The sequence below is a fragment of the Podarcis erhardii genome, assembly GCF_964252035.2.
Source record: "Podarcis erhardii genome assembly, chromosome: 2".
In the NCBI taxonomy this organism is placed as follows: Eukaryota; Metazoa; Chordata; class Lepidosauria; order Squamata; family Lacertidae; genus Podarcis; species Podarcis erhardii.
Genome location: NC_138498.1, coordinates 117,130,419 through 117,143,701, shown reverse-complemented (window position 1 = coordinate 117,143,701; position 13,283 = coordinate 117,130,419). Strand labels below are relative to the sequence as shown.

The 13,283-nt window shown below is 45.5% G+C and overlaps 1 protein-coding gene across 3 annotated transcripts in view; it reads left to right on the top strand.

Annotated features, from left to right (window-relative positions):
• The window catches only part of LOC309336501 (uncharacterized protein), a 53,955-nt gene extending 46,829 nt beyond the window's left edge, over positions 1-7,126 (top strand). For all 3 annotated transcript variants that reach the window (XM_081852334.1, XM_081852332.1, XM_081852333.1), the window contains 2 exons: positions 939-1,559; positions 5,040-7,126. In XM_081852334.1, the coding sequence (XP_081708460.1) occupies positions 939-1,559; positions 5,040-5,740 (1,322 nt within the window). In that variant the 3' untranslated portion in view covers positions 5,741-7,126. The remainder of the gene's footprint in view (positions 1-938; positions 1,560-5,039) is intronic.
• The last annotated feature ends 6,157 nt before the right edge of the window (positions 7,127-13,283 follow it).

Here is a 13,283-nt window from a genome sequence, read left to right as displayed (position 1 = left end):
GTGAAGCCTGACAGCTCAGTCCCGTACGCCCCACGGGCAGAGTTGGCACTGCAGCCCACCTGCCGTTGAACAAATAAGCAGCCAAGCTATGATCCGCTTTCTGGGCCTTCTTTATGTATCCACTTTATGTTGCCACCTTGTTTTTATCCAACAGCCCCAATTGTACCCAAGCCTACTCCCTTCCCCCACCCTGGATGATTCCAGAGTCCCCCACGGTGTGGTATTGCCCACTTTGGGAAACACTGATTTACACCCTTCTTTACAAATGGATTTTTAAAAGCAGATTAATATTTTAGGTGCAATCAAAAGTGCTATTATGTTGAAAACTTTTGATTGATTGATTGATTGATTGATTGGTGTCTGCATACACTCCAGCACCTAAATGGGATTAAGCTCTCTAGTTTACTTCCATGGGGCAGGGAGAAAAGGACCCATACAGTCAAACCTTGGTTTTTGAACAGAATTTGTTCCGGAAGTCTGTTTGACTTCCGAAACGTTCAGAAACCAAGGCGTGGCTTCCGGTTGCGCAGGCACAACGATACCGATATCGGAAGCCGCATCGGATGTTCAGCCAAACAACCAGAGTATGAAACCATGTTTTCGAAGCTGGAGTTCTAAACTCTGCTTACACTGACAGTGGTTTTATGTTGCACCCCAAAGCCACAACCCTAGCTCATTCCTGGTTTGTTTTCATGCCTCACCCCAGAGGCTTGCCTGGCTACAGCAGTGTGAGGTAAGAGCAGGTAGAAAACAAAAGCAGCCGTTTCTCGAAAGATTACTTTGCTTGTCCATGGGACTGTCCTTCACAAAAAACCATGGAGAGTGTAGCATGTTTGTAGCTCTTGGCTTTCGAAATAAGGGGGCCAGGGGTTATATAGCCTCTCCCCCGACCCTTGCGGCAACAGCCCTATATCTCAATTATCTCTGTATCCTGACAGATGAGGAGGAGTTAATTAACATCCTGGCGAAGAAAGTTCAGAAAAAAGGAGTGAAAGTGCAGGAACTCCCCAGAAAACCTTCGGGTGGCGGATCTCAGGCTCGAGGTCAGCAAGAATCGACTCGCAACCGAGAAACCAGGGCTGCCAAGAGGAGCAGGTATCTATGGATGGAAAAGAACATCCAGTGTCCTGAATGTGGACACAAATCCTACTATATCTCCGACCTGATGAGACACCAGAAAAGCCATGGAGGCGAGAAGCCCTACAAGTGCCCTGAATGCTGGAGAGCTTTCTCTGACCCTTCTGCCTGCAGCAAACACTACAAGACAGTCCACCATCCTGACAGTCGTTCTGGCGGCAGGAAGAATCCCGTCAACAGAGCACGGAGCCTTCAAAAGGAGAAGAAGCACACGTGCGGCAAATGTGGGCATGAAACCTACAAATTGTCAACCCATCTTATCCATATGAAAAGCCACGTGGGTGACGGACCTTTTCCCTGTGACAAGTGCGGGCTAAACTTCACTTACAAATCGAATCTTTCCCGGCACAAGAAATCCCACGAGGAAGATCTCTCCAATGCCAGAAAGAGCTCTCTCTCTGTACACCAGCAAGTTGCTACAGGTGAGCGCCGTATGATTTGAATCAGGAAGGGTTTTTAAAAATTAATTTAAAAAACACAAACTGCTAATTATCTCTGTTTATGTTTTAGTGGGCTTAACAGAAGAAAGTACCCTAAGAAAAAGGAATCTCATAAAATCTGTTCCCATCCCATCCCCTGCCCACCCATATCATCTTTACTCTTCAGTCTCAAAACCAGAGTATAGGGATATTACCAACTAAGTTCTTATCAGATTAAACTGATTAAAATTAACGAACCTCAACATATTAATGTCTGTTGACTTCGGTGGGTTTTCTCTGAGTAGGACTAACATTGTGTACAATGCATGATTCATGTGGCTAGTTTGGTTAATGGTAGCCTGACAAAATTCAACAAACCTCATCTTAGAATGAATGTTCTGGTTCTCTTTGTATTTTCTCTGCCATCCCTGAAGATATAACCAAATGTGCAAGTTCTGCCATGTATGGGTACCAATATGTTGCTTCATAGTAAAATGGAAATTTGATGGGAATTGTAAAATGATGCTTTTCTCAGGAGGACCAGCGTACGAGTAGTCCCTTTGTCAGTAGTTCTGTTGCAAGCTGCCCAGAGAACCAGTGTTTCTGTGTGGCATGTTAGTTTTTGCAAATATGGCAATGTCTGTAAAAGCATCCTGGAGAGAGTATTACAGTGGTACCTTGGTTCTCGAACTTAATCCATTCCAGAACTCCATTCGACTCTTGAAACTGTTTGAAAACCAAGGTGTGGCTTCTGATTGGCTGCAGGAGATTCCTGCAGTCAAGTGGAAGCCGTGTTGGATGTTTGGCTTCCGAAAAACATTCGCGAACGGGAACACTTAATTCTGGGTTTGCGGTGTTCAGGAGCCAAGCGGTTCGGGAACCAAGGTACCATTGTAATGGGATTCAAGTAATGTGCCCTTCTAAGTTACGATCGCAAAAGCGTTCCTGCTAGCGCAACAGCTCCCAAAATTGGCTCAGTGGAAAATTCAACGACGGCATACCAGGGGATGAGAGGGCAAATGGTTCCATCTGTCCAATAATGTTTGCACTCACAGAACAACTGCCTCAGTGCTGCGTTAAATTATCCCCCCCCCTTTTTTTTGGGTAAATGCTTTTTATTAAGTTACTATTACAGCACATACAAACATGACATTTAGAAAACAAACTACAAAAGACTTATGTTATCCAATCTTTAGTTCTTATTCTGTTCTAATTGACTCCCTTCCTTCTCACTGTGGGTCTTTTTTAAAACTTGATAAACTGTTTCTTTTTCATTTCGACATTTCTACCGTTCTCCATATGTTCTATTTGTACAGTGGTAGCTCTAGTTGCGGACACAATCCATTCCGGGGTGCCATTTGCACCCCGAAAAGTATGCAACTAGAGCGGCGCTTCTTCGCATGTGTGGAGCGCGCAGAGTGCTTCTGTACATGTATGCAGAACAAAACCCGGAAGTATATACTTCCAGGTTTACCACGTTCGCAACCCAAAAAGCCGCAATGTGAAGCAAACGCAACAAGAGGTATGGCTGTATTTTGTTTTGCAAAAATTATTTGAAGTAAGTTCAGATTTTAATTTGAGGACACTGTTGTTGTTTTTTTAATCATCTCTGTACTTCCCCCACTCTTTGAAATATTTGTTTAGACTGTCCCCTAACTGCATCCATCATTTTTGCCAACTCAGTGTAATCAAATAATATTTCTTGCTCCTCTTTTTTTGTTGGTACTGTTTCACTTTTCCAGTTTTTTGCAATTAGTATTCTTGTTGCGGATCTTGCGTAAAGGAACATTATCTTATTTTCATTTGCGATGTCTGAATCTACTATGCCCAATAGAAATGCTGCTTCTTTTTTTACAAAAGTTTGTTTAAATATTTTTTTCAACTCCTCATATGCCGTGTCCCAGAAGCTGTTAATTTTATTACAGTTCCACCACATATGAAGTAGCGTCCACTCTGATTGATTACACCTCCAGCACATTTTGGTTATTTTAGGTGTTATATACCACATATAAAAACATCTTGAGAAAATTTTCCTTTATCGAGTCGCAAATAATTGAATATTTTTGCCTAGGTCCATTGCCCAAATTATTCCCTCCTTTCTTTCCTCTGCACTTCATTATTATCCCACCTTTTACATTTGCTCATTGCAAAGGCTGTAACAACACTCATGACTCCATACTGGTATCTTCACCCCTACAATCGCCTTGTAGCGGTCCTGATGTGCCCAGACCATTTGACCATTTTAGGTCTCAAATGCCCAACGTTACTCTGGCAACTACAGTGAGGGAAGAGCATTATAAAATCCTCTTCCTGGGTCTCAGATCGCTTTGAGGGTAGTTGATTTACACTCTGGTGGTAAAACATCTTGCCGTTTGTACCACTTTCAGGTTGGGGCAGGCGGTTGTTTTTATTTTCGTTATATATTTTGTGGTTTTATATTTTGATTTTGTTCTGTGAACCGCCCTGAGACCTCTGGGTATAGGGTGGCATAAAATTCAATAAATAAAATAAAATAGATAAGGAGAGATGGAATGCAGCGTAGGAGAGTTCCACAAAGGCAGAACACACGAAAATCACGCCTACTACATTCTAAAAGGTTAAATGCAATTAAACTGAAGCACTGAAACATCATTAAAATACAGTGGTGCCCCGCAAGATGAACGCCTCGGAAGACGAAAAACTCGCTAGACGAAGGAGTTTTTTGTTTTCTTAGCCGCTTCATAAGACGCATCTCCCTATGGGCTTGCTTCGCAAAACGAAGCTTGCCCCGCAAGCTCTGGGGATAGCGGGGAGGCGCAGCGTGTCTTCCCTGCTGTCCCCGGACCTCTTTTGAAGCAAGGGGCGGCGGGGAGAAGATCGCTTCTCCCCGTTGCCAGCCCCGCAATCTCCGGGGACAGAAGGGAAGGCGCCCTTCCCTTGCTTTAAACAGGTCCGGGGACAGAGGGGAAGGCGCGCGCCTTCCCCTCTGTCCCTGGACCCCTTTTGAACCAAGGGGCGGCAACGGGGAGAAGCGATTCTCCCCGCTGCCCCTTCCCTTGCTTTAAAACAGGTCCGGGGACAGAGGGGAAGGCGCGCGCCTTCCCCTCTGTCCCCGGACGGTCTCCATAGGAACGCATTGATTGATTTTCAATGCATTCCTATGGGAAACCGTGCTTCGCAAGACAAAAAACTTGCAAAAAGAAAAAACTTGCGGAACGAATTAATTTCGTCTTGCGAGGCACCACTGTAATGAAAATATACACCTGGGGTCTCTTAATTCTTATATGAAAAGGATGGAGGGACTGCTGTCATCAAGGCCATGCTCTTCCTTACGTCCCCATTTGCTGAAGCTCAGTGCAAGAGGGCTATAATTGACAAGCATTGATGCCTGGGAGAGCTCTTTCCTCCTCCTCCTCCTCCTCCTCCTCCTCAACCACCGCTCCCCTTCTTCCCTTGAAATGGGCTGGTCTCATGCCTGGATTGTTTCTCCCTCTGTCCCTGCAGGCAACATGGTGACAGTGGAACTGAAACCTCTGAAAGTGCCGGTACTAAGCCACATGGACGATGCCAAGCTGGCTGAGCTCCGGGGACGATGGGGCCTTTGTAAACAGGAAAGGGGAGAACAAGCAGAAGGGCCTGTTGCCTCCGCCGAGGGTGCTTCCACTGCCGAGGGTGATTCCGCTGAGGGTGCTTCCACTGCCGAGGGTGATTCCGCTGAGGGTGCCACCGCTGAGGATGCAAAGAGTGACCCGGTCAAGGACGCTGAGGCTGAGGCTGCGGAACTTGAGCTAGCAGAGATTAAAGCGAAAGTCCGTGCGAGGCTGGAAAGGTTTGCGTATTCCAAAGGCGGGGAGACAAATCCCTGCCCGCCAGAGCCAGACACCAGCCAGACTGCCCCGGTGGAAGAGAAGCCACCGCCACCGCCTCCTGAAAGTTCTGCAAGCGAGAAATCCTCTGAGGGTGAGCCTGCCGCCTTAGCTGACCAACAGAGTACCAACACAGGGGACGAGCCCCATGAGTGCGAGGATTGTGGGGAGCGCTTCATGTCGATGGATAAGCTGCTCTGCCACCGGGCCACGCACACGGAGGCAAAACCGTACCTCTGCTCCATGTGCGGGCAGGATTTCATTCGGAAAGATTCCTTGGAAGCCCACGAGAAGACTCACGGCTTTGAGTGCAGCAAGCGCTTTGAGGAAGCCTCATAGGGCAGGATTGGTTATCAAGGATGATGCTGAATTGTTAGCTGAGGAGAAGAGGTGGGAAATAGCGGCACAGCCGCAAAGGAAAGACTTAGGACCCATCTCCAGCCCAGTTCAGACAGTTATATAGACTTGCCCTGAGTTGTCCCACTGACTGTTGCAGCAAGTTTGGGGCAGTGGCCTTCCAGATGTTGAGGGATTTCCCAAACCCCTTGCCATTGACCATGTCAGCTGCATGGACTGATGAGAAATGGAGTTCAGCAACACCTGGAGGGCCACACAGGTCCCCCACTTGTGAACTATTTAAAGAAGGCTTAACTTGGAAGCAAGTTCCGCTGGGAGCTGGTCTCCGTTGGTAAGTGTGTACTTAGGGTGCAGCCCTGTGCATGGTTCACGTTGTACTGCACTGGGCTTATCTCCTGGTCAGGAAGTCTTGGTCACACCGTTGCAAGCATTGAAGTCTGCTTTGCAGTTGTTACTCTTTCAAAGTCTGAAAAGGCAGTGGCACAGGAAACGGAAGGTGTCAACAACTTTATACAGCAACCCCACCCCTTTGCGGAACAGGCGTGGTGGTGATTGAGCATTCAAATGAGACCACTAACTTTTTACTGGCCCCTGCTCCTCTGCCTTCAATGTCTGTCGATATTCTCAGGTTACAGATCTGACCTCTTCCATGCTGCTGGGTTGTTGTTGTTTTTTGGCACATGGTGATGGCTTAATGGCCCAAGATCAAGCCAGGCTGCCTATGTTTTGACCTGTTTGCAACCTGAACTCAGACTTCTGCCCTTGTAATGTAATATACCTCCATCTCTTCCTACCGTTTTCAGAGTTTCCGAATCTTGCCTCATGACTTTTTATTATCTTTTAATTAATTATTTTTAAAAATTAGGCAAGAGCCCTGGCTAGTTTGGATACTATAATTCAGTAGACTTTAGACATGAAAACATAAGCGTCCTTTTAGCTTAGCATTCTGTTTCCTGCACCAACCCACTGTTTTCAGAAAGCCCTTAAGCAGGGTGATTTCCCTGCTAGCATCTGTTATCCAGAGGTTTCCTCAGGTCCTGTTTCACTTGCCTTGCTGGCAGTCCTGAATAAGGGTATCTTATAAATATTGAGTGGTGGTTGGGAAATAAGTGATGATTGGGAAGGGGAAGTTTTGTATAATTTTGTCTTGGTGCTGTTGGGAAGCAAAAGTGCACTGGAGATGAGAAAGTAACAACTTTAGAAGTATAACTTACCTGACAAAAGTAATATCTATTATAGAATATAAAGTAAAAGTTGTAAAAAATTTTAGAGCTGTGGCGTCATGTTGTTTGTATAAATTTGTGGCAGCTGCAGAGGAGTTTGTGGACATGAATTCTCATAATCAATAAAGAATTTTTCAATTTTAAAGCTTTACAGAATCTTCCCTCCACTGTCAGTGTTGGAATATTTTGGCAGTTTACCTTTATAAAGGCTTACGGCTGCAATGGTATGAATGAATTTTAAGTGTTAGGTTCATCAAAGTGGAGTCATGAAAATAGGGGAGGGGAAACCAATGCACAAAACCTGCAAGAGAGTTAAAGCCAGGTACTTTATGGTTCTCATTGATTAATTTTCCAGATATATTCATGTGTTCAATCTCAGGCAGAAATCAGAAGCGTTTCTTAGGTTCAAGGAATTCTGTGCTTGGTTGCAAAATGTGCATGATAAACAGGTGAAATGTTTGTTTACAGATCGAGGGGGAGAATTCACTTCTCAGCAGTTTGAAGCTGTCCTAAGGAATTCAACATGACCTTTTAAGTCCACGGTCTCCTTGGATGAATGGACTTTGTGAAAGGGCGAATCAAACATTGCTTCAAGGCTTGAAAACCTTGCTGCATGATGCCAATCTTCCAGAGAGTTATTGGGCGGAAGCGCTCAGCTGTTTTGTTTATACTTATAATCACAGATTGTCATCACTGATTGGTTGTACCCCCTATGAAAAGATGTTTGGCAAGAAACCATACATCAAGCACCTGAGAATTTTTGGTTCTGACATGTGGGTTCACACACCACAAAGCTCCAAGTTAGGCAAACGTGGTTTGCATGGTATCTTTCTAGGATATCAGAAAGGTTCTTACAGAGTAATGATGACTGACACTAACACAGACTCACTAGAAGTGTTGAGTACAATGCCAAGTGGGGGCGAGAATGTGGGAATTTTCCAATGTTATCCTGATGACAGTGAAAGAGACTGAGCATGAACAGCAGCAAAACCCCACACCCACTGATGAAGGTTCTGATTCTGAATCTGAAACTGACTCAGATGATTCAGAGGATTTCAAGAGTTCTAAGGCCTCTTTGTGACCCTCAGAAGGCTCTGATCAAGAATTGGAGCAACCACTGTTCACTATAGGCCACTTTTCTCCTAAGAAAGAAGAGGAAAGCGTTGGAAGACTTAACGTCTGATTCGCAGGTCTGAAAGAGCCACAAGAGGTAAACCTCCAAAGAGATTTGCTGATGAATTTGCTAAAGTAGCTAAAGCTGTAACTGCTGTTAATAGCTCCAGGAAGGTATTTGAACTTTCAAACTTCCAAGAGATCCAGGCTTTGGACTCGAAAGATGTTGAGCCACGGTTAACTGTCATGAAGGCTGAGCTTGATTCCTTAGAGAGGAACAAAACATGGGAGCTAGTTCCAACAGTTTCCTGTTTACTGGTTTCCTGTTTCTTTGTACCAGCTGCCTCTCTGCTTTCACAGAGAGAGGATGTATATTTTCTTTTCTGTCTGCGTAGTTAGAAATAAAACTCTTAGCATGTAGCTCATATTTCTCTGCTGCTGCTGCTTGCATACTCTGCGTAATGGGAACGTGCCTGGAGCCTCAACAAAGGCTCAGGTCGTTAATCGCCGTTGGAAGACTTGACCGGAGGAGTAGCTCAGTTGAATGCAAGTTGATGTAGATCAGCAATAGTTGGCATCCCACATGTTTCCTATCTCCTAGGAGGTGAAAGCATCCAGATTGATTATATCATTGCAGATATTGCATGAAAGATGGTCTTTCAGATAGATGAAGCTGAATTTTTGAAAGTGTCAGAATATGTGCTTACCTAGCCTTTGGAGGAAGGAGTTAAGTTCTTTCATGGGGACAAATCACCCTATGTAGGAGATAAGTCAACAGGTGCAAGATCAGCCAAGCCAGTTGCTATGGCAACAGCCCAGTGTCATTTATAGAATAAAGTTACCAGATTTTCTTCAATGAATCTGGGGGCACTTTTCAGCTTCCTACTAAATAGATGGATTTTGTCGGGGGACTGATTTGTAAATCTGGGAACTGTCCCCGGGAAACGGGGATGTCTGGTAACCTTATTATAGAAGTGATTAGGCTATGACAGTTCATCAGTAGGTGAAAGTGCAGTCCATGTTACATCTTGAATTGATGGAATAACAAATTATTTCTACTTGTGTCTGTATCTGCAAAGTCTACAAGCTTTATTTATATATCAACATCTGGAAGAGTATTACTGAAGCCTGACCTTCTGCGGCAGTAAACTATTTTGAACATTAAGCTGCTTCTGTTGGTGACTGGAACTGGGGGCATCTCACCTCAGATTCCCAACAGGTTATGGGTTCAGTTCTCCAGCTACCAGAGCCCAGTTATAAGCTGTCAGAAGGCAGTAAATCTGGATAACACAAGCGGAGGAGACGAGTTGAAGCAATAAATTTTCCTTGACATATTCAGGGAGGCGGATGATGGTGCAGAGTCTCACAACCAGGCTGCTGTTGGAATAGTTGTTGGAAGGAATTATTCCTGTTGGAGCTTCGTGGTGTAGATGCATAACTTTCTATTTGTATCTGTATCTACAAAGCTTACAAGCTGTGTGTATATATAAACATCTGGAACTTTATTACTGAAGCCTAATCTACAGAAGTAAACCATTTTGGATCTCAACTGGAGCTGGGGGCAACTTCTGCTGTGTGGGTATCTCACCAAATATTCCCAACAGGTGGTCCCTGGATGTTATCCTGAGAGAAATGTAATCCTTGAAGAAGAAGAGTTTGGATTTTATATCCCGCTTTATCACTACCCTAGGGAGTCTCAAAGCGGCTAACATTCTCCTTTCCCTTCCTCCCCCCCACAACAAACACTCTGTGAGGTGATTGGGGCTGAGAGACTTCAAAGAAGCGTGACTGGCCCAAGGTCACCCAGCAGCTGCATGTGGAGGAGCGGAGACGCGAACCCAGTCCCCCAGATTACGAGACTACTGCTCTTAACCACTACACCACACTGAGCTGCAAAGCTTCCCCACGCCTGTACCTACCTGTCCCTGGAGATGCCAGAGATTGAAACTGACCTTATGCCTGCAAGGCATATGTCCTGCCACTTCGGTGTGCTTCATCTCTGACCCACAGATGAAATTAGGCTCACAAGGCCTCCCCAGCCATGCACGTATGTCCCATGGCTGATGGCTGCCAGTAGTTTCTGAGCTCAATTTAAGGTGCTCACAGTAGTCTCTAAAGACATCAGAAAGTCCGCCGCCTCCTGGGTTTTAAGATCAGCAGTGGAGCCACTCTTGGTGGTTCTGCACCCCTCAGAAGTTAAGGAAGGGTGAGGTGGTAGTCCGGGAGAGGGTAATCTCTGGGGCAGCCCCTAAGTAGTGGAATTCCTTGCCAGTAGAGACAAATCAGACACCTTCACTATACAGCTGTTGGTAAGTGCTGAGATGTGCCTCTACCTGCCGTGGACCTGTTGGATGCAGAGGAATGGTGGGAGGAACCAGCTGGGTGAAACCCTTTGTGGTGGGACGATGACGAGAGGTCAGAGGGAGAAGAATGGGAAGAGAAGGGGTCGGAAGCTGAAGAGGTAACAGGACTTCGTGAGCTGGGGGGGGTGGCAGAGAGGAGTCCAGAATTGAGCTGAACTGGAGGAGGAGGTAGGGAGGAGTCTGGCTGGTGTCTCCCCGTCCAGCTGGGACAAGGTGCCCTGCCACCCTTGTCTGCCCAAACCAGAAAGGGCATGAAAAGGCTGGAGGAGAGGTTGGCTACACAACCTTATCACTTGATTGGTAAAAGCCCTGGAAAGGAGGGGACCTAGATAGCTGTGCAGAGGCGAGGATTTTCAGTCTCTGCAACTGATTTTTATGGAGTAACACCACTGGGAATATGCTACTCTGTTCTAATGAACACTAACACTCAACCAAGTTCGTCACGTTTTTGCTAATAAAAGAGTTAACTTCAACTTTGAACTGTGTGGTTACTGATCAGCACGCTCCTGAGATGTGGGTTTTAAGGACCCACCCTAATTACATGGAGGGATGTTGGTGTAATTTAAATATTCCTGATGTTCTGCTGTGTTGCTCTTCTGTGTTACATTGTTGGTTACACCAGTATGGGTGTCAAGAGTTTTTTCAGCCAGAACTAAGTTCTGGCACCTCTCAGGTGGGCACCGTTGCCATTATAAGAGAACAAGGGACGTGTTCATGGGGACTTCTGGCATCTCTTTTTCTATAAAAATAGCACTAACATGCGTGATCTTAAAATGCCATGGAAATTCAACATAATGCTGAAATTCGCAGAGGTAATTTTTTAAATAAAAGGTACACACACACCCAGCCCAATCCAGTAAGGTATAAAAACCATGTCCTCTGCTGGATAGATCAACTCTAGTTTCACACTGCAAAGCCATTATGAAACGTTCCTGTGGTCGGATCTGTGAGCTGTTCATAGAATTTTAGCTTGACTAAAATCTGGAGGAGTGATGGGAAAGAGTGCGTCTGGATCGCCAGAGAAGCACCCCTCATTGCAACACTTTGTTGCAGGGCCCACTCACTAGTTGTAACGATGTGTTTCAACATTTAAAACCCAGTTGCTGCCCAGCGGGATTTAAAGACCAGGGTGAAGATGTATTGCATGATCAGTGACCACAGTTGCAAGTGAAGGCCAGGAATCAGGCAGTCTGGATGACCTGGTGAGGAAAAAGTGAGGTCCCCTGGCAATGGGGAAAGCCAGTGATTGGAGCCTCTGAGCAAAACCGCATCAGCAACATCTAGAAGCAAGTTGGGAAAGCTGTTTCTCTCAGATAAAGATCTGGCCATTTCCCTACCCATGCTCTTGACTCATGTCACAACAAATAACTCTTCTATCAACCAGCACCACCTGCTGAGAAGGGCGTGTGAACTTTTGCAAAAACTGCTGAAGTATACCAATGCTCCATAACAATAGCAGCCACCCCCATGTAAGACATCTGAAGGCAGCCCTGTTTAGAAAAGTTTTTAGTGTTTCTGTTTTTAATATTCTGTTGGGAGCCACCCAGAGTGGCTAGGGAAACCTAGCCAGATGGGCAGGGTATAAATAAATTATTATTAATTATTATTATTAATTATTTATTAAGTTGACAGCTTGCTAGGCTGGGGCTAATGGGATTTGGCTTCTGGTAACATCACAGGTTAAACCACAAAGCCTAGGACTTGCTGATCAGAAGGTTGGCGGTCCGAATCCCCACGACGGGGTGAGCTCCCATTGCTCGGTCCCTGCTCCTGCCAACCTAACAGTTCGAAAGCACACCAAAGTGCAAGTAGATAAATAGGTACCGCTCCGGCGGGAAGGTAAATGGCGTTTCTGTGCGCTGCTCTGGTTCGCCAGAAGCGGCTTAGTCATGCTGGCCACGTGACCCGGAAGCTGTCTGCGGACAAACGCCGGCTCCCTCGGCCCATAGAGCAAGATGAGCGCCGCAACCCCAGAGTCTGTCACGACTGGACCTAATGGTCAGGGGTACCGTTACCTTTACCTTAACATCACAGGCTAATATTCTTCCTCTTTTAATATGTAACTAATTTCATTGTCTTTGTCCATGGAGTTTTCTTGGCAGGGATACTGGAGTGGCTTGCCGGTTCCTGCTCCAGGTGGATCACGTTTGGTCAAAACTCTCCACTATGACCTGTCCATCTTGGGTGGCCCTGCACAGCATAGCTCATAGTTTCTCTGAGTTATTCAAGCCCCTTCACCACGGCAAGGCAGTGATCCATGAAGGGGAACACTGGTTGGACAGTGTTCTCGAAGCTACAAACATGAGCCTGACCAAACTGCGGGAGGCAGTGGAAGACTGGAGTGCCTGGCGTGCTCTGGTCCATGGGGTCACGAAGAGTCGGACACGACTAAACAACAACAACAACAATTTCATTATTGCCATGATACTTTTGCAAATGCGAGGCCAGATGGTCCTCTGAATGTCAGAGTGGTGCCAGCACAATCAAAAGCACCCTAATCAATCCTAGAAAGGGTTAGAAGCCAGGCCAGTAATGTTTATTTATTTATTTATATTTTATATATACATATATAAATCTTAGGCAGCTCTTGTTTTATTTCGTTTTCAAAAGCACTCCAAGTTGCGTAGAAAATAGTGTAAAAACCAGGAACAATTAAAAAACCTTTAAAGTGAAAAGCTAAAGAAGAAGGAAAACATACACATGCACTCTCGCACGATAATATTAGTAAATTGTCAAAAACAGGGAAGAAGAAAGAGGTAGGAGAAACCGATCAATCGTGAAGCAGCCTTTAGAATGTTTTCCTATGAAATGGTGTGGTATTGCTGT